Source organism: Ornithorhynchus anatinus, chromosome 11 (assembly GCF_004115215.2).
Source record: "Ornithorhynchus anatinus isolate Pmale09 chromosome 11, mOrnAna1.pri.v4, whole genome shotgun sequence".
NCBI classification, from domain to species: domain Eukaryota; kingdom Metazoa; phylum Chordata; class Mammalia; order Monotremata; family Ornithorhynchidae; genus Ornithorhynchus; species Ornithorhynchus anatinus.
Genome location: NC_041738.1, coordinates 9,545,297 through 9,572,782, shown reverse-complemented (window position 1 = coordinate 9,572,782; position 27,486 = coordinate 9,545,297). Strand labels below are relative to the sequence as shown.

The window sequence follows — 27,486 nt, the reverse complement described above, 5'->3', positions numbered from 1 at the left end:
TCCGCGTTGCACGTTCCACCTTAACTACTGATTTCGTCCGGTAAAGCCGATGACGTTTGCTTTGGAAGGTGGGATTAACTCTCAGGAACATTTGGTGGTAAGTTGGCAGTTGGGCAGGGTCCCTGGCCAACTGCCTGGCAGGTGACATCTTGCGAGGAAGATGTGGGGTTGAATCAGGAAGATGTGATTTGCATAAGCAGCCTGGCTCAGTGGAAAGAGCCCAGGCTTGGGAGTCAGAGGTCATGGGTTCGATTCCCGGCTCTGCCACTTGTCAGCTGTGTGACTGTGGGCAAGTCACTTAACTTCTCTGTGCCTCAGTTACCTCATCTGTAAAATGGGGATTAACTGTGAGCCTCACATGGGACAACCTGATTTCCCTGTATGTGCCCCAGTGCTTAGATCAGTGCTCTGCACATAGTAAGCCCTTAACAAATACCAACATTATTATTATTATAAGCTGGGAGAAGCCGTATGACCTGGTGGAAAGAGTAGGGACCTGGAAGTCAAAGGATCTGGGTTCTGACCCCGGCTCTGCAACTTCCCTGCTGAGTGACTTCTCTGGGCTCCAGTCTCCTTATCTGCAAAACAGGGGTTCAATACTTGTCCTCCCTTCAACTTTGACTGTGAACTCCATGTGGGACCTGATTATCATTTAACTACTTGAGCTCTTAGTGTGGTGCTTGGGACATGGTAAGCTCTTAAGTACCACTATTATTAATATTATTATTAGTATTATTATTAGTCTGGGTAGAGGATGTAGGTGGGCTAGGCATACCCACCCTGCTTTTTTGGAGCCACTTGGGTTTTGTTGTCTTGACTTCCTGCCAGTTCTGGGGCAGAGAGATCAGGGATCCCGCTTTGTCTGGACTGGTCAAGATTTCCATCCTTGGTGGGTAGACAACAGTATTTTTCCACAGAGAAAACCCCAACCCCACCACAAACATTCTGCTCATAGCCATATTATCCCCTCCCATTTATTTTCAGTTCAGAATTCAGATACCCCTATAGTTTCTGGGTGATAGACCTAACAAGAATAATGCCGAAGGTGGTGTTTAAGTTCTTGCTATGTGCCAACCATTGTACTAAGTGCGGGAGGTAATATAATTCAGTCAGATCAGACCTAGCCCCTTTCTCAAATTGGGCTCATAGTCAGAGAGAGAACAGGTATTTAATCCCCATTTTACAGATTAGGCAAGTGAGGTCCAGAGAGGTGACTTTCCCCAGGTCACACAGCAGTCAGCAGAGTCAGGATTACTCTGTCACCTGCTCTTTCCAGAAGGACATTTATCTCTGCGGATAAGCGTCTTCATGGGGGAGGGGCTGAATAGAAATATCGTCGTCAGTGTACTGATTAAGGACTGGGGTACTTTTTATATTGGTAAAACATAGAACGGGCTGGCAAGCTCTCTCACTGGAAATGAGATGGATGGTATTTGGTGTCAGTGGGTCAAAAATGGACACCTGATGTGAGGTCGTCCCAAGCACCAGTCGTCAACAAGACCGGTCCTGGAGGTGGAAGAGAGGAAGGATGGAACTAACCAGGCAGCTCCTTGAGTCACCAAGGGGGTTGCTGTGGGGTTAGAGACTGATCCCGATGAGCTAAAGATGGTCTCTGGCCAGACGGATTTACTTTCCTTCTAATGAAGGATCCTCTCGAGGCAGAGGAGAGACGGCTGGTCTGGTGACTTATTGACAGTGAAGTTTTGGATTTTGTCGATCGAGTTTAGCGGGCGAGCTGTGACTTTCAGCACTGTCTCTGATTCGTACATGTTGATTGACCATTAGTTTTGTTTCTGATTGGTCACACCAAATTCTAGACACTAGGGAGACCATCTCTTTCTCAGGTTTCAATAGTATTTATTGAGCGCTTACTATGTGCAGAGCACTGTACTAAGCGCTTGGGATGAACAGGTCGGCAACAGATTGAGACAGTCCCTGCCGTTTGACGGGCTTACAGTCTAATCGGGGGAGATGGACAGACAAGAACAATGGCAAGCCCAAATCCACTGCCTCACAAGTCTTTAATGCCCCAAACTTCTGAACTGCAGGTGTGTTTAAAGCCACCTGGGCTTACAGTAAGGGCTCGCCCCCGCAGTCCGTAGAGCCTCGAATCTTCAACTCCTAAATTGTCGGTGAGAATCGCGGGTCCTCCAGTCGACCGGTGAGATCCTGAACGAGAAGGTAGCGACTGCCACAGAGCTCACCCCTCCTGAATCCTTCCTTCCCCGGGATCGGGGCTGTCGCCCCGCCTTTCTTTACCAGCACTCCCACTCCCTCCCCTGCTTCCTTACGTGAGCATCTCGCTCTCACAAAGTGTTGCGTCGTGGAAGTCACGCCGTTGAAGATTGCTCCCCAGATCGTGGCCCGGCCCCAAACCCTCGCGGAAACCGAGCATAGCCCTTGGAAGAGTCCGAAGCTGCTTCTCCCCCGCTGACCTTCTCACCCGTCTCCACACAGCTGTCTGCTCCCAGGAAGCGATGACAGGGCCCTGCCGGGCCGTGATACCCCGCTGGTACTTCGACTTCTCCAAGGGAAAGTGCGTGCGCTTTATATATGGCGGCTGCGGAGGAAACAGGAACAATTTTGAGTCAGAGGACTATTGTATGGCTGTGTGTAAGATGATGAGTAAGTCCTGCCTTGCGCTGGCTCGATGCCGCAAGCCACCGTCCTGTCCGGCGTCCTGTCTCCTCCTCTCTGGCCAGTCCCCTTGCCCTTCTCTGTGTAGTGTGAGCCGCTGATTCTGACACCTGCCGTCTTTTGTCTCCTGTCTCTGTGCTTCCCTGATCTTAGGCTTGGCCCTGTTCAGAGTGGTGTCTCCATGTACCCTCTCTCCCCCTTCCTGGGTGTCGGCTCGTGGACGTGCGCTTCCCGACGTGAGCACGGGACCCCGACAGGCCATGGCCTGCTGGCCGTGCCAGTAGAAGCCTTCCACGGTCTAGGGTTGGCCAGAAAGTACCCATGCTGCAGGGCAGCGGCGGTGATCGAGGGAGACCAGGGCACCATCGAGCATCTACACAGGCCCGGTTCCCTGGCCTCTTTGAATCACAGGAATCTGGGTATCTAGGACTCTAGACTCCTGGCTTGCGTGCCTCCCCTACAGTACCCCCCTCTGCCTCCTGCCTCTCTGGGCCTTGGGGCAGGGCACAAAACTCGCAACAGTGGAAAGGAACAGTCGGATAGGTTGGGAGGGGGATGGGATGGCCTCGTTCTCTAGTCTTAGGTCATCAGCTCAGGAATGGGACTTTTTCTAAGCACACGGTCAAGAAGACGGCCTTCGTTTCTTGGGTGCTGGGGCCGTACTCTGCACCTTGCCTAGAACCCCTTCCTCCCTCCTCCTGTGGGTCTTTTCAGTGTACTTGGAAATGCTGCAGGGGACCACTGTTCTGGTTCCCCGTTCTGGAATCCATTAGAAAGACGAGCCGGTACTTGAGCCCGGTATTTTGCTCTCAGGGTTTTGGCATCCATTTCTGATAGCTTTTTAAGTCAAATAATAAAACTCCCTCCCTTCCCCCCAGCCCTGCTGTCTCTAGCCCAAAACAAGATATATGTATTTTTTTAATTTCCTTAATCTGATTCGTGGGTTCTTAGTACTTCCACTTCAGCTACCATTAAAGCTGTTTTGAAAAGCTTTTTGTATTATCTAGGGCCTGGCAGTTTCTCTGTCGAGTTAAACCTGTTTACCACCCTGGCTCCTCAACTCAAGCCTCAGGCAGCTGATGTGGCTGCAAGTTGGGAAGGAAAATCTGTGGGTCTTGGAAGCTTGAGGCAAAGAAATCTGTCCTGTTTTGCAGGGTTTGGAGGGGGAAATTGATGCCTCACGGTATAAAACTTGCTTCAGGCAATCAGTAATTAGACCAGGTGGAAGGAGAGACCTGTATAGGGCCGGCAAAGAAGCAGTGTTTTCCAGTCCATTTTTATGCTTGCTAATCGTAGACATTGGCCCGTGAGTTTGAGACCTATAAGAAGCCAGAAACAACGGGTCCTTTACTTCAAGCCTTAGAGAAGCAGTGTTGTCTAACGGATAGAACATGAGCTTTGGAGTCAGAGGGATCTGGCTTCTAAACCTAGCTCCACCTCTTGTCTGCTGTGTGATCTTGGGCAAGGCTCTTAACTTCTGTGCCTGAGTTACCTCAACTGTAAAATGGAGATTAAGACTGTGAGCCCCATGTGGGACATGGACTTTGTCTAACCTAATTAGCTTTTATCTATCCCAGCGCTCAGTAGAGTGGCTGACACACAGTGAGCACTTGAGGGGCAGCGATTCCCTTTGTCCAGGGGGTAGTGTCATGGAGCATCAACATCGTTTTGTGTTCCTGGAAAGAATGGTCCATGTCTGTTCCATCTTTAAAGGGGGAGGAACAGAGTGCTGAGGGCTGTGGACCGATCCCTGCAGAATCAACATGGATAGGGGCTGGATATCTTTAGCGGCTTGCCCCACGGTGAAGAGAGAGGGAAATGGCTGCTTTGTCTCATAGTCGGGATCCAAGAAGGGGCGGCCCCACTGCATCTAGGGTTCAATCTGGGCAGAGTCCAAACCCGGCAAGAATTTGTGGTTTTCCTTGGCCTTCCCATTTCATTAGAATACCAGCAAGAGCCTGACCTGGAACTTCTAGTTTACTTATTAAGTTCCCACCGCACACGAGGTACCGGGCTAGGAATCGTGACCGCTCTTTCATCTCTCTTTGCTGGTCTGAAAGCTGGTTCTCACAATCCTTTTTCAGCTGATGCAGTCACTCGGCCTGGGGTCGGTGGGCTGTAACAGAAACGGTCAACGGGAAAGGGTCAGTTAAAGACTGGCCCAAAGAGCTTGATTTATGTTGGTGAACTTGAAAGAGCTGTATTGTGCTTGTCGTCCTGTCACTGCAGCTTGTCATCAAGTGTACTGGGGTCACTGGCTCGCCTCCACAACAGAGCTGGGGTTTTGCTTCTCTCAGTCTGCCAGTAGGGTTTTCTTCTTTGTCTTTCTTTTTGTCCTGAAAGTGCATAATGCTGGTAAATGAACCAAAGCCATATACCATTCCCACCTAACTTGGAGGTTCTTGGGGAATGGAGCTGCTTTAACCTTGATGGGTCTCATTTGGCTTGCGCTCTCTCTTCCATTCGGTGTCTTCAGCCTCCATCTTGCAGATGCTCACTTGCCTGGGGCAGTTAGTTTGATCAGCAATGAAGTGTTGGGATTTTTTCCGTTTTTATCCTTCTTCAAATTTTTACTACCTAGGTAATGCCTAGAAGGAAAGAGAAGCTGATTAATTTTGTAGACTGATAAATTTTTTGTACCTACCTGTGAGGCTAGCCAAACTCATTACCTGTTGGCTCCATATAATGCTGCCAACTCTATTTCCGCTGCTAATGAGAGGACAAAGAGCAGGAAATCCACAGTGAATCCAACACTCTCAAACTTGAGAGCAAACGTCATCTCCCTCCTCCTTTCTCCCCCCATCCCCATCTGCCTGCTTTAAGTGCTTGAAGAGTAGCGGGGCGGTCCAGGGGAGGGGGACCCAGGCACTCGGCTCCTGGACCACTAACCCCATTGTCTGGGCATCCCAGGCGTTGCGGATTCATCAATCAATCATATTTATTAAACACTGACTGTGTGCAGAGCACTGTACTAAGCGCTTGGGGAAAGTACAACAAAACAGAGTTGGTAGACACTTACCCTGTTCACAAGGAGGTTTCAGTCTAGAGCTCATGTTCAGTAGCTCCACCTGACCGTGGTCCAGGATGGGAGTTTTTGAGTTGTTCTTTAGCCTCTATTAGTTCCCAAAAGTGGAAAGCCAGAGCAAAGAGAGCAGATGACCTCTCCACCCCCTACGCAGTTAAGGGGAGCCTTCTTCCTGGGGCCAAAGACTCCCTATGTGGTGGGTCCAGCGGCTAATCATCCTATGAGCTTGGACTGAACCAGCTGATTCTCACCCACACTCACCCAGTTGCTGTGGCCTCATTCCCAAGCGCGGACTTGGCAGAGCCGGCCCTCTGAGCCAACCTGAGCCCGGCCCCTGGCCCGCTCTGCTTCTTTTCCTCCTTCTTGCCCAGCAGTAGGCGGTTGCGCCTTCGGCCCCGGAGAAACACTCCCCTCCCTCCTACCCGTTCAATCTCGTTTTAGTCCCCCCGACCCCGTTGCCGACCAATGACGTGGATGTGTATTTCGAGACTTCGGCAGATGACAATGAGCACGCTCGCTTCCAGAAGGCCAAGGAGCAGCTGGAGGTGCGGCACCGTAGCCGCATGGACCGGGTAAGCCTACTGCTTCTCTGTCCCCGCTGGCTGGCCAGCTGGTTGGCCACGAAAACAGCCTTGCACCCTCCCATTGGTTCCGGGGAGGGTGGGAAGAAGAAAGGGCTGGGAGCAGGGCCAGGCAATTGGCTGCTTCGGTTTTTTTTTTGAGGTACTTGTTAAGCACTCTGTGCCAAGCTCTGTACTAAGCACTGGGGTAGGTAAAGGCTAATCAGGTTGGATACAGACTCTGCCCTATATAGGGGCCTCACAGTCCATAAGTAGGAGGAGTAGGATTTAATCCCCATTTTACAGATGACGAAACTGAGGCACAGAGACGTTTAAATCACTTGCCCAAGGGCACTCAGCAGACAAGTGGCATAGCTGGAATTAAAATCTGGGTCCTCTGACTCCCAGGCCTGTGCTCTTTCCACTCCATTAATAATAGTGGCATTAACATGTGCATAATCAATTAATGGTATTTATTGAGCATTTACCGTGTACAGAGCACTGTACTAAGCACTTGGGGGAGTAGAGTACAACAGAGTTGTCCAGAGGAGGAAATGGAGGCACAAAACAGTTAAGTGACTTGCCCAAGGTCACACAGCAGGCAAGTGGCAGAGCTGAAATTAGAAACCATGGGTCTTGACTCCCAGACCTGTGCTCTTTCCACCAGGCCGTGCCACATCTCTGCTTCTCCACACTCTCTCCCCTCGCACCACCCACCACTTCCCATCCTACACCCTGCCCTGCCCTATTTTGTTAATGGTATTTTAGTGCTTACTATGTGCAAGGCACTGTATTAAGCCCTGGGATAGATACAAGGTTAAACACAGCCTATGTTCCACATGGGGCTCACAGTCTTGTCCCATCTTAAAGATGGGTACCTGAGGCCCAGAGAAATTAAGTAACTTGCCCATGGACACACAGCAGTCAAATGGTGGAGCAGGGATTAGAACCCAGGTCCTTCTGACTCCCAGGACTGAACTCTGTCTAGTAGGCCATGCTGCTTTTTTAATCGATGTTCATCAGGCATGGCCTTGGGTGTGTTTTGGAAGCAACTTCTCTGTATCAGAAGCCACCCGACGAACACCCTGGGCTTCCAAGGCCTCCTCTACGGTCTTTCAACATCCTTCCCCGGCATCCAGCTCGAAGATTTCTGTGGCCAAAAGGGCCAGAGGGTAACGGGCCCACTGGCATAAAACAGCTTCACCATCCCTAGGAGTAAAGCTGGAGCTCGGCTAGGTGGGGGACCCACCCGCTCGGGGTCAAGCTGTTTAACCCACGCAGTTGAAGTTGAAACCACAAATAGCTAGAAAGTGGTCCGCCCTGAGAGCCACACCTTTGGTAAAGGAACTCGCTGCCCCAGAAACCTCATCTGTAAATTTAGGAAGTTGAAAGAGTTTGATACTCTCCGCCCCCTCCGCCCCCTCTCCCGTCTTTCCAGGTAAAGAAGGAATGGGAAGAAGCTGAGCATCAAGCCAAGAACCTCCCTAAGGCAGAGAGGCAAACCCTCATTCAGGTAAGAGAAGGCCCTCGTTGAGGGGAGGGAGAGATCGTTCAGTACTTCCACTAGAACGTTGGAGCCAAACCCACCGGAAACCTGGGGAGGAACATGAGACGGCCTCTTATTGGACGGCTTGGGTTACAAGGAGGGCCCGAAGGGCCGCGCGCTTTGTATTTTCGACTCTGAGCCGCTGCTAGGAAGAAACAAAACTCATCACCAAAGCATCTTTCTGCCATGGCCAAGGAGTAACTTGAGGCGGCTGGCATTTGTTTGAAATGCTTAACTGGCAGGTGGCACCTAACACCTTCAGGTCTATTCTCTCCCTGGGTAGAAGTCCCTTTTGTCCAAACCTCCTGACAAACCAGGAGGCCCAAAAAAATCAAGCATTTTCTGGAAAAATCAGGACCGCCTGTAGGTAAGGCTGTTGGAATGTTAAAGTTGCATTGGTGAGACCTCCCCCTGAACTGAAAATAGAATAGAATCTAATTGGGTAGAGGAGTGCTTTTGTAACTCTTTTTTTGGGGAAAAAAGAATTTCTTGGCATGGAACAATCACTTTGAATAGATCTGTCGCCTTAAAAAAGCTGAATTATTCTGTCCCCCACTGTGAGAACAGGCATATTTTCATTTGAGCCACCCTTTGCTTCAGTTCCTCACTTGGTGAGCTCGGGCCACGGCCGCCCAGGCCTTGAAACTTAGGGGCCATGCAGAATGTCTCACCTGTTCTCTGCAGCTTGAGAGAAGAGGGTGTTTATCCTCCCTGTTTTTTGGAGCAGTGGAAAGTGGGATTCATTTATATGTCTATCGTGGTATCGAAGCATGTACTATATGCCATGCACTGTACTGAGCACTGGCGAAGATACAAGATCATCAGGTCAGACACACAGTCCTGGGCTCACAAGCTAAGTAGAAAGGGGAACAGGATCGACTCCCCATCTTACAAATGGCAAAGATACAGGGAAGTAAAGTGACTTGCTTAAGTTCATCCAACAGACAGGTGTCAGAGCTGTGTTGCGAACCCAGGCCTCACGAATTCCAGGGCACACGTTCGTTCCTCTAGGCAAAGCTGCCTCGTCCCCGAGTCCTGGGGTGACTTGGTTGGTCTATACAGACACACATTTAAAGGAAGACGACAACCCCAGGCTCCCGGCTGTGCGTGCTGGCTATCCTTTTTCCCATCTCTGCCTGTTGTCATCAGAGAATTAAGCCTCCTGTTCTCCCCGCCAGCATTTCCAGGCGATGGTTAAGTCTCTGGAGAAGGAAGCCGCCAGCGAGAAGCAGCAGCTAGTGGAGACCCACTTGGCTCGCGTGGAAGCCATGCTTAATGACCGCCGCCGAATGGCCCTGGAGAACTACCTGGCCGCACTGCAGGCGGACCCTCCGCGGGTGAGTCACCGTCCTCAACGGTATTTATTGAGCGCTTACTGCGGGCAGAGCACTGTACTAAACAGATGGTGGAGCACAACACAGCAGAGTTGGGAGACACGTCCCCTGCTCACAGTGAGCTTTTGGTTTAGGGGGGAGACAGGCACTCATAGAAACAAATAATTTATACTATATATTTTATAGATGTGTACATAAGTGCCGTGAGCAGGGTCAGTCTTCCCTTGGGGCCAATGGTGTTCTGGGGATGCAGGCTCTGAGGAAAGCTCCCAGCTCTGATCCAGACAAATGGAGAAGTTGGGGTAGGTAGGGTTGGGAGTTGAGGGGTAAGCTTGGGGGTATGGGGAGAGCCTGTCGAAACAGCTCACCCACTGGGCCTGCTGGAGCAGCTTCGGGTCAGGTGAGAGAGTCTGCCTGCCTGGCTTTGGGCCCGCTCCTACGCTCCTCCATTGGCATGCTGTCGGAGCTTGAAATTCCATCCTTTCTGTGGCAGGCACCCCCATGCTCCCCCTCTCTCCCCGCATGGGTCCCCTAGGGGTGTCGGGTTCCAAAGAGCTATTGCATGGGAACTCGGCAAGCTGGAGCTTTTGTAATCCCTACTGGAGGGGTTAAAGGTATAGTCTTCCAAGCAGCCTTGGATGCCCCGTGTGACCGAACAAGTCCCGCCTGTTTCCTTCCTGGCTCTCCAATTTCCCTGGAACTTCTCTTCCCCTCAATCCCGCAGCCTCACCGAATCCTCCAGGCCCTGAAGCGGTATGTCCGGGCCGAGAACAAAGACCGCCTGCACACCATCCGTCACTACCAGCACGTGTTAGCTGTTGACCCAGAAAAGGCCGCCCAGATGAAATCCCAGGTACAATAGGCGTTTTATACTGAGCAAAGCAGGGTAAGATGGGAGTGGTTCTCAGAAACTGCGGCTCTTCTTCCTTCTGACTGCTAAGCGGTTGACTCTCTGTAGCCTGGGCCAAGGAGTTTGATGTCCTTGCGTCGACAACAACGGCTTTTAGTTTCTAGTGGCATATTTAGTGTGCCGGGTGCTCATTGCGAGGATGCTAATCGTAGCTTGCCTAGACTCCTCTTGCATATTAAGCACCTTCCGTTCAGACGGTCGGTTCCCTGAAGCTCGCTGAAAGTCTTAAGCTCTTCACGATTGTCTGGGAGAGGCCAATTTCCAATTCAGCTCTTAGAAGTGCTTTAATCTCAAGGCGTCTAGCTTCTCCCGACTCAGGGCGCCACCTGGAATCTCGCTGGCACGTATGGAACACTTCCTTAATCAAAGGCGCCTGGCAGAATAGATGATTTGGCTTGCCGCGCCCGTGGGTTCTTTCGGGTCGGAGTCTTCCGGTGTCTCTGGGCCTCATTTGGGTGGAGTTAATAATAATAACAATAATAATAATAATAATAATGTTGGTATTTGTTAAGCACTTACTATGTGCCAAACACTGTTCTAAGTGCTGGGGGGGATACACGGTAACCAGGTGTCCCATGTAGGGCTCATAGTCTTCATCCCCATTTTACAGATGAGGTAACTGAGGCACAGAGAAGTTAAGTGACTTGCCCTAGGTCACAGCTGACAAGTGGCGGAGCCAGAATTAGAACCCATGACCTCTGCCTCCCACGCCTGGGCTCTTTCCACTGAGCCACTGCTACTTCTGTGTTCTGAAGTTCTGATTCTGAATCAGGAGTTCTGATTCTCCTGGACACTCTGTCCAGTGGCTGGCAGCTGGCTCCTCTGAAATGGAAGGGTGCGGTGATGGGCAGATAAGGTTTTACTTCGGGCTGCTCTTCTTCAGGCTAGCGCAGTGAGGACGCTGTTTTGTATTTTCCTTCACTCCTTCTTGGAAACCAGCTTAGCCAGAGGGCCAGCCTCCTTCAGAATATCGTGCTGGTACGCGTCTCCCACCTGTCCGCCTCGTCTGGTGTCCTCAAGGGAATTGGTCCCGTCGTTCCAGAAGGCCCTGCAGTGGAGAGGCCGAACCTTATTAGACTTTGACTCATTGTGAGGGAGGCTGGGGGTGAGACAGTGGACCCAGTGAGGGCTGGCAGGCTTTTGTAGTGAGTGGTTATCAAAGGCATTCATTCATTCCGTGGTATTTATTGAGTGTTTACTGTGTACAAAGCACTGTGCTAAGCGCTTGGGATGATACATTACAACAAGAGACACATTTCCTGCCCACAACGAGCTCATAGTCAAGAGAATTGATAGCTGACATCCATCCATTTGTTGGGCCAGATTGGAATTGATCAACAGTCCGAAGGGAAATAAGATTGCAAAAAAATCTCTAAAAATTCCAAATAACTTTCGCTCGGGGTCCATTTCAGAAGGTGCGTGCATGTGTGGTGTGTGTGATGGAGACACAGACACACGCAGTTGCCACGTGATTGGCCACATCCTGCTTGCAGGTTGGCAAACTCAGAGCCTGGCTCATTCAAACATTTCTTTAAACTCTTCGCTATGCCAGGCCAAGGCTTCTATGGGGCTCTGCCGAGGCCTCAGCCTTGCCTCTACCTGGCCTCTGGATCTGTGGGATTTCCCAGCTTTCTCTTGGTGTTGTAAATTCACCATCAAAAAATGGGTCACCTGGCAGCCAGAACGGAAAGGAGAGCCAAACACATAGGAGAGAAAAATCTCCCATTTTGAGGAAAATCTCTGGCAGACCGTGGACCTGATGCCTTTATCTTCAGTAATTTAGCAGCCTGCCAAAGCTGCCTAGAGCAAAATCCTGCACCGCGCTGTCAAGTAGAAACCAGATAGTGGGGTGGTGTTGTAAGGCCTGGGCACAGTGCCCCTTCAATGGTATTTATTGAGCGCTTACTACGTGCAGAGCACCGTTCTAAGCGCGTAGGAGAATACAATTCAAGAGAATTAGCAGACCCGTTTCCTGTCCATAATGAGCTTACGGTCTAGAAGGGGAGACAGACATTAGTATGAATGAATATAATAAATAATTTAAAGATATGTTCATAAGTGCTATGGAATTGGGTGGGGCGAATATCAAGTGTCCAAAGGTCATAGATCCAAGTGCAGAGATGCAGAAGGGAGAGTGAGTCGGGGAAAAGAAGGCTTAATCAGGGAGGGCCTCGTGAAGAAGATGTGACCTTAACTGTACTTTGAAGGTGGAAAGAGTGGTGGTCTAGGATGTATAAAGGGGGAGGGAGTTGCAGGCTCAGGAGAGGATGTGGAAAAGGGGTTGGTGGTGAGACAGATGAGGTTGGGGTTGAGATGAGGTCTGGCACAGTAAGCTGGTGCCAGAGGAGGCTAGTGTGTGGGCTGGGCTGTAGTAAGAGTTAGGTGAGGTGGGATGGGGAGAGCTAATGGAGTGCTTTAAAGCCATTGGTAAGGAGTTTCTGTTCTATGCAGAGGTGGGTGGGCAGCCATTGTAGGTTCTCAAGGAGTGGGGAGACGTGGACTGAACGTTTTTGTGGAGAAATAATCCATGCAGCAGAGTGAAGTATGGACTAGTGTGAGGAAAGTCAGGAGTCAGAGAGGAGTCAGCAGCGGTGGCAGATGCAGTAGTCGAAGCAGAATAGGATAAGTGCCTGGTTCAGTGTGATAGTTCGGATGTAGAGGAAAGAGTGGATTTTTAGCAATGCTGTCTAGGTAGAACCGACAGGATTTGTTGACATTGAATTTTTGGGTGGAATGAGAGAGATGAGTCGAGAACAATACCAAGGTTACGGGCTTGTGAGACGGGGAGGATAGTCTATAGTGAAGAGAAAAGTGGGGAGGACAGGTTTTGGTTGGGAAGGTAAGGAGTTCAGTTTTAGACGTGTTTTATTTGAGGTGTCGTGTTTAATTTGAGGTGTCAGTGGGACATCCAAGTAGAGATGTCCCGAAGGCAGGAGGAAATGCGAAACCACAGGGAAAAAGAGAGGTCAGGGCTGGAGATGTAGATTTGGGAATCATCTTCAGACGGAAGTCAGATATCCCCATTTAGAATCTGGGACATTAATTCTCCGCCACCAAACTCTGATGGCAGCAAGGGTGTGAACCATATACCAAACAGCCCCTTAATTCATTTGGGGGAGAGCAGTGTCAACACATTAACATGCCGAGACCGCAGGTTGGCGAGACTCAATTTCCATTTGCCGGATTTCTTCGACGCACTTTGAGCTTCTCCATCTATTTACTTGATTGACGGACTGGCGAATGTAAAATTAAATTGCTTTCATCTTTGCTTTTAAAGGTCAAAGAGACTGGAGGCTATAATAAAAGCAGATCCATTGAGCCCTCCTTTCTTTTCCAGTTGGACCCTTCAAATTAATGACTTTCAGGGCCTGTGATTCTTTAGGTTAGAGTTCCCTCTGGCGATAGGAGCTAGTAAATTCAGGCTACCGTTCCTTGAACATGCCGGCAGGTCATAGCTGCAAAACCCCCAGGAGTCTAACTGAAAGAGATTGATCCCCTGTCTGGATGAGACGGTGATCCCTTTCCCTCCTTGACTCTCCTGTTCTTTTTTGAAAATTCCCGAGCCCCAGTTCCTCTTCTTCTCTTCCTCCTCTGTTGCCTCCCCTGTCTCCCCAATGTGTCACTATTCTGGGCCTGTTGCCAGTAGAATTGCACAGTGTTGATGTCGCAGTAGATTTCCTCAGGTTCTGCAGCACTAACCCCGCGTAATTCTGGAACCGTCGCAAAATGTTTAACAAGGTGAGTTGAGGGCAATTAAACCTGATCTGGAGACAGTTACAGATGCCCCGGCTCAGGGCACCTCCTTCTGGGCACCCGATGAAATACCGTAGGCCCACCAAGCTTTCTTTTGGTGACCGACAAAGCGTTACCCCATTAATTGCAAGCTTATAAGATTTTATGCTTTTTAAAAAAAAAAGGCTTTCTAGTTGACTCAGGTGGAAGGGATGACATACCGGAAGTTTTCCAGGGTAGACTTGTTCTGGTATGGTTATTTGGGCTCAGGCTGGTGGTTCCCAACAAGCTTGCTTTGTGAATTTCATGGTTCTATGTTATACTTTTATGGCCCAGGCAGTGGGTCAGGGACTGTTTGTGACCTAATTAACTTGTATCTATCTCAGCACTTAGTACAGCGTTTGACACATAGTAAGTGCTTAACATATGCCACAAAAAAAAAACACACGTCGAAAGGTGGAAGCTGCTGACGTGGGTGCTTCAGTGCACACAGTGGCCTTTCACTGCTCACCTTCCTGGCGTTCTCATCTCGATTGGGGTAGGGGAGGTGAAACCAGAGTCCAGTTGTTGAATGGTATTTATTGAGCTCCTAATATTTGAAGAGCACTGTACTGGGGGAGTACAGTACAAAAAAGTTGGTAGACATGTTTCCTGCCCATCATGAGCAGAATAGTCTAGACTAAGTCAATTGTATTTATTGAGCACTTACTCTGTGCAGAGCAGTATACTAAGTGCTTGGGAGAGTACAATATAAGAGACAGTCCCTGCCCACAACGAATTTACAGTGTAGATGGAGGGGAGACTGGCAAGGTTGGGCTGGCTTCTTTATACCCCCCAGGTAAATATATATATGCCTTGGGCCTAGTGAGTCAGGCAACAGAGTTTCTCTGAGCCTCTTGGCTCCCTGAGCTGTGGTTCAAGCAGGTTCTTTTCCTTAATCCAAGACTTAGGTATGTGTGGGTGTCGATCATAAAGATGGTCAGGCCGACAGGACTACTTGTGGTCCCGGAAGTGGGCATTTTGATCTTGCCCCAACCAGCAGGGTTGTGGTATGAATTGGAGGTGGTTTGGGAAGAGGGATTGGACCGCCTCTAATCAGACTTGCCCAACAGGTGATGACCCACCTCCATGTGATTGAAGAGAGGAGAAACCAAAGCCTGTCTCTGCTCTATAAAGTTCCGTATGTGGCCCAGGAAATCCAGGAGGAAATCGGTGGGTGCCTCAGGATGTGCGAGTGGGGAAGCCGGGAGGTGTTGGGAGGGGAGATCCTGTGCCGTGATTCAGTGGCTGGGAGGGGAGCGGGCTTAAGCTTGGAGCCGGAGCTCTCGTAGTGGAGGCGTCTTGGGAATGATCAGGAACCTGACCTGGGCCCAGACGGCCCTGCGGTGAAAATGCTGGTGAGGAAGCGTCTCCTGCCTTGCCAACCTTATAATGGAGGACGCAGCATCCCTCTCTTTCTGACCCCCTCCCTTCTGCAAATCCCAATTGTGATTTTCCCGTTCACACGGTGAGGGGTTGGCAGCCCGAACCTCTCTGCGAGGAAACGAGCGACTCCCGAGCCGCCGATCTATCCCTGGGATCGGCCTCAGTCCCCCTCTCTCTTTGCAGATGAGCTGCTCCAAGAACAGCGGGCCGACATGGACCAGTTCACGGCGTCCATCTCGGAGTCCCCGGTGGATGTCCGGGTGAGCTCCGAGGAGAGCGAGGAGGTCCCCCTGGTGGAAGGCAAACCTTTCCGCCCATTCCAGGTGAAAACCTTCCCAGCCGCTCCAGAGAATGAAGGTGAGTCTGGCCCAGCCTTTTGGCTTTACGGGAGTGAGGTCTATTTGGGAGATGGAGGGAGGGAAAGCGGGGGATCCCTGAGGGTCCGGGGGCCTCTGGAGATGACAGAGTATGGGGGAGGTGTGGTCCTATTGGGGCCTACCCCGGGTTCTAGCTGAGGAGGGCTGGCTGTTTGTATCCACCCGGTTCTGCGCTTGCAGCACCCTATTGGAGGCGGACTCCGGTCTGAAACAGAACGTGCAAGAGGGCCTCACGGAAGCCCAAGCAACCTATCCTGTCTCTGCTGGTGCCTCTGTTGAGAGATTTCAAGACCCTAGAGTTGACTCGCTCACCCTCTGAGGCAGGCAATATGTCTCATGTTGTTATATTGTACTCTCCCAAGCACTTAGTTCAGTTCTCCGCACACAGTAAGTGCTCATAATAAATACGATTGACTGACGCACAGTTGCAGATGTTTGGCTAACTATAACTAGAATCAGGGTATCTGTAGAGTGTTGGAGTGGATACAAGGCTATAGTCTATCTTAATCATTTTATAGATGAGGAAGTCAATCAGTGGTAATTACTGAGCGCTTACTATGCAGAACACTGTATTAAGCACTTGGGAGAGTACAGTACAACAGAGTTGGCAGACAGGTTTCCGGCCCACAATGAGCTCACAGTCTACAGAAAATGGGGCCTCTCTGGGTTAAGTAACTTGTCCACAGTTAAACGGTAGGCCTGTGGTGGAGCTGGGACTGGAAGCCCGGTCTCTTGGCTCCCTTCCTCAAGCTGCCTTCCAATTGTAATCCTATCCCTTCTTGTTGCTGAATCACCGCCGAAAGCTACCCTTACTCTGTGAAAACGGTGTCTATTGCATTGGGGAAATTTCACCTCTTGAATTCAGGATCTTGTTACTGCATCCTGAATGACTTCAAATCTTTCTCTCTCTCTCTCTCTCTCTTTCTCTGCTACATTTTTCAGTGATTGTCTTGCTTAGTTTTATTCCCAACTTGTTGCTGGGGAAGTTCCAGAAATGATTTTTTGGGATGACTGTAGATGTTGGGTTTTCTTTTTTTAAACTAGCAAACCAATGCACCTTTTAGATGGTGAACACACCTCAGGCAGGAATCCCGAGTGAGTCGTTTTCTTTCTCTTAATCTCCTTTTCTGCTATTTTGTGTTTTTCTTTTTGTTCTGTTTCTTCCCCATCCCTTCTGCTAGACAATCAGCCGGAATTGTACCACCCCGTGAAAAAAGGTTGGTTTTTGAGCTGCTGCTGCCTGCAAGCATCCCTCCCCGTCCCATCTCTCAGTGTGTCAGTAGCGTCATTTCAGCCTCATCACTTCCCTTGATTTTCACCTCATGTTTGGTCACCCGCTGCTGAGCTGGGCCAAATGAGTACCGTTCGACTCATAGTACTGGATAAGGTGACCCGATCTTCACCCCGCAACCCACCTGCACTTGGGGGTGCTGCCTCTACATCGCTTGGGTTCTTCCAGACCTCTCGGCGGATGGATCTAATGCAGTCCTGGGGCCGGGCATGTTTTCCACAAGTATCAAATTAGTTGAGGTGGAAACTTGCTGACGAGCCAGGTGTGTTTTAGTAGTACTTTCAGTAGTTTCAGTAGTAGAGAAGCAGCGTGGCTCAGTGGAAAGAGCCTGGCCTTGGGAGTCAGAGGTCATGGGCTTGAATCCCGGCTCTGCCACTTGTCAGCTGTGTGACTGTGGGCAAGTCACTTAACTTCTCTATGCCTCATTTACCTCATCTGTAAAATGGGGATTAACTTTGAGCCTCACGTGGGACAACCTGATTACCCTTTACCCCAGCGCTTAGAACAGTGCTGTGCACATAGTAAGTGCTTAAATACCAACATTATTATTACTTCTTGAGCGCCTACTGCTTACAGATCACTGTACAGCCGAGTTAGTAGACACAATCGATCCCTGCCCCCCAGGAGCTTCCAGCCTTGTCTCCTGGCTCCATCTTAAACCTGTGGGGTAGCAGCACCCAGCTCAAGGTGCTGGGTGACCTGCTTCAGTGGAAGGGAAAGTTGGTAGTTTCTGTTCTCAGTCGTCTCACCGATCCCAACCCCCCCCCCCCCTCCCCTTTTTGACATGAAACACATTCCTGGGTTTCTTGCTTTAGTCTTGAGACTGGGGTGAAAGAAGTAGATTTGGAGGGAGATGGATTGACCGTGGCTCCTCTGGGCTCCCCAGGGAGTCACTTAGCCAGGGAATCCTGTGTTTTTTGGGTTTTTTCCAATGGCATTTGTTAAGCATTTTCTATGTACCAGTCAGCCTACTAAGTGTTGAGGTAGCTATAAGATAAATAATTGTATTTAAGCACTTACTGTGTGCGGAACACTATACTAAGCGCTTGGGAGGGCACAGTATCACAGCGTTGGTGGACCCTGCTTGAGGCAGTGAGGTTCCCGGCGCTGGTTTCCCAGCGAACGGAAGCGTGGAGAAGTTGTTTCCTGAGACAACAAAAACCCACCCTGGCTAAACCCAGCCTGGAGCCAAGTCCCCTATGATCTTTCCTCCAGAGGCAAACTTGGGAGAAAAGGCACCCATTTTGGCCCCCATGCAATCAGTTAATGTGTCATGCATTTTCTAGGCAAGGTGTTTGGAATAATAATAAGGCAGTGATCTAATATCCCCAGGTTCTAAACCACAAAGCTGAACCGTGCTCTGCAGCCTTTCGGCCGCTGTCTTCTACTCTGGGAAGCTCTTATCCCATGGACTTGTTGGCAGGGTTCTTTGCCTAAATGCCCCAGCATCTCATTCCAAACAGGCTATCCTGGTCCTTCTGGGCCTAACCTGTGGTGTGAAATTCCCTTCTCATCTCTCCTCTCCTCTTCCCTCCAGAGTGACACTCCCGATCTGATCTTCCACTCCCCTTTCCCCCCAGTGACATGATTAGCTCTCCCTTCTTCCATCAAACCCATGTCGGTCCACCCTAAAGCGCCTCCATCACCCACCACCTCGCCTTGTTTCCCAGTGCCTGGAGAAAACAGCAGCTGCTGAGTGCCGGGCAGCAGCTGTGAGGGTGCAGGGGTGCCCACCTCGGCCGGGCTTGCCACCCTGGGGTGGGAATCGGGCCGGCTCACTGCCGGACCCTCATGGCGGGTCTTTCTCCTCACAGGGTCTGGAATGGCGGATCTGAATGGACTGATCGGTGCTGAGGAGAAGGTCATCAACAGCAAGAGCAAAGTGGATGAGAATGTGGTGAGATTTTCCTTTCTCTCCCCTCCCCGAGAACCCCTCGGTCCGGAACGTAATAAAAGCCAGGGGCTCGGTTTCCAGCTGCTCTACAGTTGGACAGTCAAACATCCATGACCCGTGTGGAGCAGGGTGTTTATGTGAGCTCTGAGGCTCCGATCAGACTGAAGAGTTAGTTATCGCAGCCCCTGGTAGCAGCAGTGGCAGGACCTGTCTCTGGAAAAGGAGTTTACCTGCGAAGGAGGGGAGCCAAAGCCCAGGATGGCCGCATGCTCGCCGGACAATTCAGAAGTTGGAGCCCCTCCCCACCCCCCAAGGCCGGGCCTCGTTCCTGGCTCCAGACTTGCACCCTCTCGCCTGCTTGCCTCGCCTCACCTTTCCAGAGAACCATTTCATTTTTGGGTGGTGTTGATTGAGGATTAACCTAGACTTGGCATCTAGGGCGTGGGCCCCACATGGCTGATCACCTGATTGATTCCCAAATCGAGTGGCTGCTAGTCACAAGCCATTTGGACTCCTGCAAGAGTCTTTCATCCCTTTCTTTCTCCCCACCTTGAGGATTTGGAGGGCTGAACTGAGGGATTAGGGTCCATTGTTGTAGTAGCAGCAGCAGCATTTATTGAGCGCCCACTTGATGCAGTGTATTAGGCAATTGGTTAGTACAGATTAACCAGGAGACGCCTCCCCTCCCTTAGACTTGCCAGAGGGATGGTGTTGCTTGAGATGCTGAGAGATTTGGGGGGATTTTTTTTGGTGAAATTTGAACTTTAGGGTGGGGAGTGGCGTGGGGGCCTGTGGTCTAATGTGCAGAAGGAGGGAGTTGTGAGCGAGCTTATGGGCCAGGAATGGGTCTGCTGATTCTTTTGTACTCTCCTTAGCACTTAGTACAGTGCTCTGCGCCTAGTAAGTGCTCAATAAATATGATTGATTGAGGACAGAGAAGCAGGAGGGTGAAGAAAAACGTGGTACCCCTAGAAGGTTGGCCTGGAAGCGGGGAAGGCAGACTGTTGCAGGAGAGCTAGTGAGAGAGGAGACGTGCAGGGCAAATGCAGCGGGGATGGAAGACAAGCAACGCCTTTTTGCATCTCGTCCAGCCTGGCCCTCCCTGCCTCTTCCCGTCTGTGCGGGCAAAGCTGCGGGAAGCTTGGCTGCTGACATTCCCCCTTCCCACCCCTGCTCATTGTTTCAGGTCATCGATGAGACCCTGGATGTTAAGGAAATGATTTTCAATGCCGAGCGAGTCGGAGGCCTCGTGGACGAGCCGGTACGTACTCCTCCCCAGGAACGGTGCCCCTCGCCCTGGAATGAGGCTGCGCCCACTTTGGCCGCTGGAGTGGCCTCTCTCGGAGGCTGAGCCAGGCACAGGCCTACCTGGAGTCCTCGTGGAGCAAGGCGGCAACTCTTTGCTCAACCCTGATAGCTTAAGGTTTTTGGGATAGGCGGGCTGTGGCCAGCCCTCTGGGGCTTTAGGGACGAACTTGAAATTCTTGTTCAAAATCGAGTCGCTGTTGGCCAGTGGGAACCAAGTGCCTCCTGGATGGTTGGCATTGCGGGAAACTCGGAAACTAAGAGAATCTAAACCACCTCTGTCTCCCGCACCCCGGGGGCATTCTTTCAGGAGTCAGAGGCGTCTATGCGGGAGGACTTCAGCCTGAGCAGCAGCGCCCTCATCGGCCTGCTGGTCATCGCCGTGGCCATCGCTACCGTCATCGTCATCAGTCTGGTGATGTTGCGGAAGAGGCAGTACGGCACCATCAGCCACGGCATCGTGGAGGTGAGTGAGCCTGTCGTCCTGACGTCGTAATAATGTTAATGATAATATGTGGTATTAAAGGCTTACTATGTATCATGCACTGTTTTAAGCACTGGGGAAGATACAAGATCATCAGAATCATTCATTCGGGTCTTATTTATTGAGCGCTTACTATGAGCAAATCACAGTACTAAGTGCTTAGCACTGTATTAACAGTTAATCAAGCGCCTGGTTAACGAGGCACTAATCTTTGCCTCCCACCTCAAAATGAAATTAGGAGGTTCATTTGGAGTAGGGGAATAGAAAGCTCGGTCGTTTCAATATTGATTGGGAGAGCTCAGGCTATAGTCAGGAGGACTCTGCTTATAAAAGCCCACGCTTTTCTAAAAGTGAAAGAACGGGAAAATGTGTGTAAGGGGAGGCAGGGCAGCTTCCACACGAGTGACTTCCCTTTGAAAGGATGTGAATGAGCAATCTGAATGCTGGCCTGGGCTGGAACCTGGGCGCTAACCCATAGCCTGCAGCCTCCTGCCCTGGAGCAGGGGGGTTGGCCGGGGTGTTTCTCCAGCAGGTTAGCGCGAGGACAATCCCTGTGTCAGCCTCGCCCAGGGCTGTAGCTAGTGTTCCCCAGCGTGGGAGAGGAAGGAATGAGTTAGGGGAAGAAGATGCGGGAGGAACCCATGGGCTCGAGGGCAAGAGGAGTGAGGCCAAGAGCAGGAGGGGAAGATGTGGTGTTTCCAACCTTCCCCCCGTATTAAATATCCTTGGTTCTCAAAAGAAAAAAACAAGCAAAAGACATGGACAAGTTGAAGACACCACCAAGGCTGAGCAAACACAATCTCCATTCCCCCCCCGGCTGGCTGAATGATGCAGAAAAAAATTACTGCCTGTTCCAAGAGCACAACTACTGCACTTGATATCCTCCCCACCCTCAACTCCACAACAGTTTATGTACATATCTGAAATGTCAGTGTCGTCCCTCCCCCCCCCCCCCCCCCCGACTGTTAGCCCCCTGTGGGCAGGGATCATGTCAACCATCTCTGTGGTAACTGCTCTCTCCCAGGGGCTTAGTACAGTGCTCTGCACAAACTAAGCTCTCGGTAAATACCATTGAATGATCGATAGGCATTACTAGATCCCTGCTCAGCTGGGCCTTAGGCGGTGGTTAGCTCCAACACTTACAGCGATGCCCCACTCTGCCCCCCAGGTTGACCCGATGCTCACCCCAGAGGAGCGCCACCTGAACAAGATGCAGAACCACGGTTATGAGAACCCAACCTACAAATACCTGGAGCAGATGCAGATTTGAAGGAGAAGGGGCAGCCCTCCTCCCGACGGGAAGGGGCTGGCGAGAGGCGGGCCGAGAGTGGTCCAGTGTTTTGGATTGACTACTGACCAACAGTTGCTCCGAGAGGACTTCATCTTCCATTCAGAACTCCTGGATCATTAAGACTATAAGTACTACTGTAGAGTTGCAATTTCCATTCTTTTAAATGGGTGAAAAATGATAATATAACGATATATGATATATAAATCTTCTTAAATGAAAAAAATCGATCTATTGCAGATATTTGACTGATAGCTTTTCTTTTTTTTTTTTTTAAATTAATCTGGAAATCCAGTTCTGTTGTATCGTCTCACAAGAGCTCCCTCTAAATGGAAGATGTTGATTTTGTTTTTTGTTTTTTTCATTTCCAATAGACCGCTTATATCTGAAGGTCGTTTGTATCGACTGCATTATAAAAAACAAAACAAACCCACTCGTAGTTCAACTCTCATTCTGGCTTTTCTCTATAAAGCAGTGTTCCTTTTTTAAATGAACTAGGGGCAGTCGCAACGAGATGCAGTGGGAATAGGAGCTATGACGCTTGACCAAGGAAGCAAAAAGCTGTGCTGCTTTTTCATTTCTCTTCCGAGAGCCTGTTTTCTGGAGGTCTGGAGCGCCCATTGCTCGGACCCCTCGGCATCTCCAAGCTGGGCCGGTCAGCAAGGAGTTAAAAGCCTCCTGCAGCCTCTCGCTCCAAGGGCCTTTAGGTGCATGATGTGCCCAGACTGGGGCGGCTTGCGGGTTGGGGGAGAGGGGGGCAGAGCGGCTTCCCCGCTAAATCCACTCCAACCATCGGAGTTGGAGAGGTGCCTATATTGGGGTCACTGGCAGAGCCTCTTCCAATGCCCACTGGGCTTTTCCAGCTCGCCCTCCCCACCCGCCTAGTGTCCAATATTTTTTTTTTCTTTACCCCAGATTCAGCTTTGGTCTTTCTGCCTCAAAGGCACTTGTTTTTTTCCTCTCTCCCCTTCCGACCCCTACCCCTCTGATCCTTGTCACCAGCTGTTCCACCTAGAGAACAGGACAGTGAATGGGGGAGAGCAAGGGAACATGGGATTTTACTTTTGTTTGAAAAGAGGGTACTGAGTCTCTTACGGAAAACTGGATCTGTAGACACCATGGAGAGCAGTGAAGCTTTTTTGTTCCATCCGCCATCCTGTCTTTGTAATGCTTGTATAGTTGATGTTGATGTTCATGGCTTTTAATTTTTTTTTTAATCTGGAGGTTCTGGTAACCTGTGGTGTATTTTTTTTGTTTCTATTTTCTTGTGACTTTGGTTTCCTCCCCTCCCCCATCCATGTCTCTCCCACTATGCACAGATTTAACTTAACCTGCAAACTCCTTAGTGTGGTCTGTGGGGAATGTACAAAGTTTAAAACACATCAATAAACACTTTAACTTCCATAGAGACTCCTGACTGGATTCGTATTTAATCTGGACCGCAATTCCTTCTCTCTCCTCCCGTGATAAATAAAAGCACTTCCGATAGTTGTTGCGAAAGGCTGACGGTGTGTACCGCTAAATGTTCTGATGTTGGTACCTCTTTCCCCTCACCTGGGCAACGGTGAGGGGGAGCTGGGAGACTCACGGAGCTGTGTGTTTGTCGTAGGACAGCGGCAGTCAAGCCAGGTGAGGAGAAAGATGGGATTAAGAAGCGGAAGCAGTGTGGCCTAGTGGATAGAGTTTGGGCCTGGGAATTAACAATAACAATAATAATAATGTTGGTATTTGTTAAGCGCTTACTACGTGCAGAGCACCGTTCTGAGCGCTGGGCTAGATACAGGGGAATGAGGTTGTCTCACGTGAGGCTCACAGTCTTCATCCCCATTTTACAGATGAGGGAACCGAGGCACAGAGAAGTGAAGTGACTTGCCCACAGTCACGCAGCTGACAAGGGGCAGAGTCGGGATTAGAAGGACCTGGGTTTTAATCCCGGCTCTGCCACTTGTCTGCTCTGTGACCTTGGGCCGGTCACCTCTCTGTGCCTGTTACCCCACGTGTAGAATGGTGCTCTGTGACCTTGGACAAGTCACTTCTCTGTGCCTGTTACCTCGTGTGTAGAATGGGAATTGAGACTGAGCCCCATGTGATACATGGGCTGTGTCCAACCAGATTAGTTTGGCTCTAGCCCAGCACTTAGTACCATTAAAAAAAAATTGAGTCTTGAATTTTGGAAGATATTTTTCTTTGTAGTCTCCACTTGGCTTCCATCTCCTCAAGGAATGAGGTTCCAGGCGGGGTAGCCTTCTCACCGCCAGGGGGCGCCAGTGGTGCACCCAATAGCAGAGCCTGGGGCCGCCCAGCCCTGTAATGGAGTCTGCTGTCTCCATCTTGTTCAGTGCTCTGCTTGGGTGGTTAACCCACAGGGACAAGAGTTGTGTCCGTCTTCATTCGTTTGTACCTACCCCAGCTCTTAGAACAGTGTTAGACACAGTAAGTGCTTAACCCATGCCATTATTGTTAGTTTCAAATCCCCCGCCCCTGGCTCTCGCCATCCCAAAGGGCACAGAACTCAAATTTGCCCAAGTCCTGTTCTGTTTCCAAGGTTTCTGCCTAGCCAGGATTTATGACCCTCCGGAACAGAGTGCACCCACTTTATGAGCTTCCTGAAAGGAAGGGGGTTACGGTGGGTCAGCCGAAAAGGCAGTTCCCAGGAAACTCAAGGTTTCCAAGCTGGGTGCTTACCTGAGACTCCAGAGCTGACCTGAACCTGCCCCATTAGTAGTAATAACTAATTATTACTATTATCAGTATAATTCTTAGTAATTAGAGAAGCATCATAGTCTAGTGGAAAGAGCATGGAGCTGGAAGTCAGGGGAACTGGGCTCTACTCCAGACCCCACCATTTGTCTGCTGTGTGACCTTGGGCCAGTCATTTAACTTCTCTGGGCCTCGGTTCCCTTATCTGCAAAATGGGAATTCAATACCTGTCCTCCCTCCTTCTTAAACTGGGAGCCCCATGGGGGACCTAATGATCTCATATCTACCCCAGCACTTAGTACATTGCCTGGCATATAATATGCACTTAACAAATACCACGATAAGAATATTTACTAAGTCCTTTGTCTGCAGAAGATGGTACTAAGCACTGGGAAAGAGTATATAGGTGGCCTGGGATAGGTAGAGGACCCAATATGAGGGTCACTTTTAGACACCTTTTCCACCCTCCTCTGGGTGAGACCAGGTGCCCAAGGAGTGATCCCGCCCTCAGGATCTCTGAGATTGAGGGAGTTCTGAAGACAACATAGTGACATTAGTCCAAAGAGAAAATGGGGTAGAGGGTTAAAGCCTGGTGTGACTTGCCTGCTGTGCGACCTTGGACGAGTTACTTAACTTCTGTGCCTCAGTTTCCTCATCTGCAAAATAGAGATTCAATACCTGTCCTCCCTCCTACTTAGACCTTGAGTCCTATGTGGGATCTGATCATTTTGTATCTATTCCGTCGCTCAGTATAGTGGTTGGCGCATAGTAAGTGCTTAGCAAATACCACAGTTATAGTCGTTATGCCAACTGAAACTGGGTTTTATATGATAACGGAGAGGAAGGGCCATCCAGATGGTGGGGTGGGCCAGTGATTCTCCTGCAGGGCCTGTGCACTCAGGCGAGGATGGTGGAAACAGAGGGCTGGGGTAGATGCAAGTTAAATTGGACATAGTCCATGACCCACATGGGGCTCACAGTCTTAATGCCCATTTTACAGATGAGGTAATGGAGGCTCAGAGAAGTGAAATGACTTGCCCGAGGTCATACAGCAGGAAAGTGGCAGAGCTGGGACTAGAACCCAGGCCTTCCAGGCCCTGGAAGCAGCGTGGCTCAGTGAAAGAGTCCGGGCTTGGGAGTCAGAGGTCATGGGTTCGAATCCAGGCTCCACCACTTGTCAGCTGTGTGACTTTGGGCAAGTCACTTCTCGGAGCCTCTGTTACCTCATCTGTAAAATGGGGATGAGGACTGTGAGCCCCATGTGGGACAACCTGATCACCTTTTATGCCCACAGCGCTTAGAACAGTGCTTTGCACATAGTAAGCCCTTAACAAATGCCATCATTAATATTATTATTCCAGGCCCCTGCTCTATCCATGAGGCCAAGCTGCTTTTCCAGCTGAAGGGGGAGAAGTCATCGGCAACCACTAAGTCCCCTAGGTAAGGACAACTAATCTCTGGAGCCCAGTGTGACCCCAAGACACTGAGCAGGAGCTCCAAGCCCGTGTGAGGAAATCCTGGCATTTCCTGTCTGAGTTCTAGTGGAGCTGGACGCCACCTGGGCTGCTTTCAGTGGCCCCATAAAGCCTACAGCTCCAGGGTGCCTGAAGTGGTTGAACAGGCAGGATTCATTCATTCATTCTTGAGCGCTTAAACTGTGTGAGGAGCACTGTACTAAGCACTTGGGAGGGTACAATATAACAACAGACAAATACCCTCCCCACAACGAGCTTAGAGTCTAGCATGCTTCCCAAGGCAGGCATTCTACCCATAAAGCAACCAAAAAGGTCCAGTGTGTAGCTTGGCTTCTCCCCTGTTTCTCACCCTTTATCTGGAGGGAGACCCTTCAGGGGTGTAAAAACATGAAAGAAAACTTCCTTTCCCCATCCTTTTCTGGCCCCAGTCTGACGTGGGATCCCATGCACAGTCTTCCCTGGGAAATAGGGACTATTCCCTGGGATAATCCATATTTGGTCCTGCAACTGCTCCTGCATCTTCATGGCTTTGGATATGATTGCTCCTAAGGAATTCCACAGCCCTTTCCCTTCTCTGATATATATAAATTAATTAATACATATATACACACACACGGCCAGCAATTAATAGTATTTATTAAATGTTTACAGTGTGAAGAGCTCTGTACTCAGTGCTGGGAGAGACTACACAGGTAGTTACTTGACATGGTCTCTGTCCTCAGGGGCCTCACAATCTAGGTGAACATGTGAAATACATATTCTCTGAAAAGAATAGGCCAATTATCATTCCCTGGAGTTTGGAGGAGGAGCTGGAGAAAGCAGTAATCTTGGAGTATATTGTAGTATAGGAGTATTTTGTGATATGTGGTATTTTCCCCAGAGCTCGATGCAGTGGTCGGTGCATAGTATGCGGTTAACAGATACCGGAATTATTATTGCCTTTATGATACTCACACCGAGAGGTTTACTCATCGGGTTTCTGCCTCTGTATGACTCACCCGCCAACCTGATAGGAATGTGGGTTGGTCTGCCCGTCAGCTCCTGGTAGCTCCAGCTTGCTTCCAGCCTGACAGTCCCTAGGGCACGATGCAGAAGGCCCTGGGGGACCATGGGTGGGTTGGGGCTTTGCAATCAATCAGTTGTGTTATTGAGCTCTTGCAAAGCACTGTACTAAGCACTGAGGAGAGTACAATATAACAGTTTGGGGAGATAAATCCACATTGAGCTTTTGTACCTCCCTTTTTTTTTTCTTTTAAAATGGTATTTGTTAAACATTTATTAATTGCCAGGCACCGTATTAAATGCTGAGTAGATATAAGGTAATCTGGTTGGACACAGTCCCTGTCCCACATGGGGCTCACAGCCTTAATCCCCATTTCACATATGAGGTAACTAAGGCACAGAGAAGTGAAATGACTTGCCTGAGGTAATACAGCAGACTCGTGATGGAGCTGGGATTAGAACCCAGGTCATTCCGACTCCCAGGCCCATGCTTTATCCACT

The 27,486-nt window shown here is 50.1% G+C and overlaps 1 protein-coding gene across 4 annotated transcripts in view; it reads left to right on the top strand.

Moving 5' to 3' along the window:
* APLP2 (amyloid beta precursor like protein 2) overlaps nucleotides 1-23,218 on the top strand; it is a 76,646-nt gene extending 53,428 nt beyond the window's left edge. Inside the window, exons 7-18 of one of the 4 annotated variants that reach the window (XM_029074573.2) lie at nucleotides 2,458-2,625; nucleotides 6,104-6,234; nucleotides 7,661-7,735; nucleotides 8,947-9,105; nucleotides 9,827-9,955; nucleotides 14,857-14,956; nucleotides 15,353-15,526; nucleotides 16,728-16,763; nucleotides 18,652-18,734; nucleotides 19,918-19,992; nucleotides 20,347-20,502; nucleotides 21,689-23,218. In XM_029074573.2, coding sequence (XP_028930406.1) covers nucleotides 2,458-2,625; nucleotides 6,104-6,234; nucleotides 7,661-7,735; nucleotides 8,947-9,105; nucleotides 9,827-9,955; nucleotides 14,857-14,956; nucleotides 15,353-15,526; nucleotides 16,728-16,763; nucleotides 18,652-18,734; nucleotides 19,918-19,992; nucleotides 20,347-20,502; nucleotides 21,689-21,790 — 1,388 coding nt within the window. In that variant the 3' untranslated portion in view covers nucleotides 21,791-23,218. The remainder of the gene's footprint in view (nucleotides 1-2,457; nucleotides 2,626-6,103; nucleotides 6,235-7,660; nucleotides 7,736-8,946; nucleotides 9,106-9,826; nucleotides 9,956-14,856; nucleotides 14,957-15,352; nucleotides 15,527-16,727; nucleotides 16,764-18,651; nucleotides 18,735-19,917; nucleotides 19,993-20,346; nucleotides 20,503-21,688) is intronic. The other 3 variants (XM_029074575.2, XM_029074574.2, XM_029074576.2) reach the window with 3 other exon arrangements.
* The last annotated feature ends 4,268 nt before the right edge of the window (nucleotides 23,219-27,486 follow it).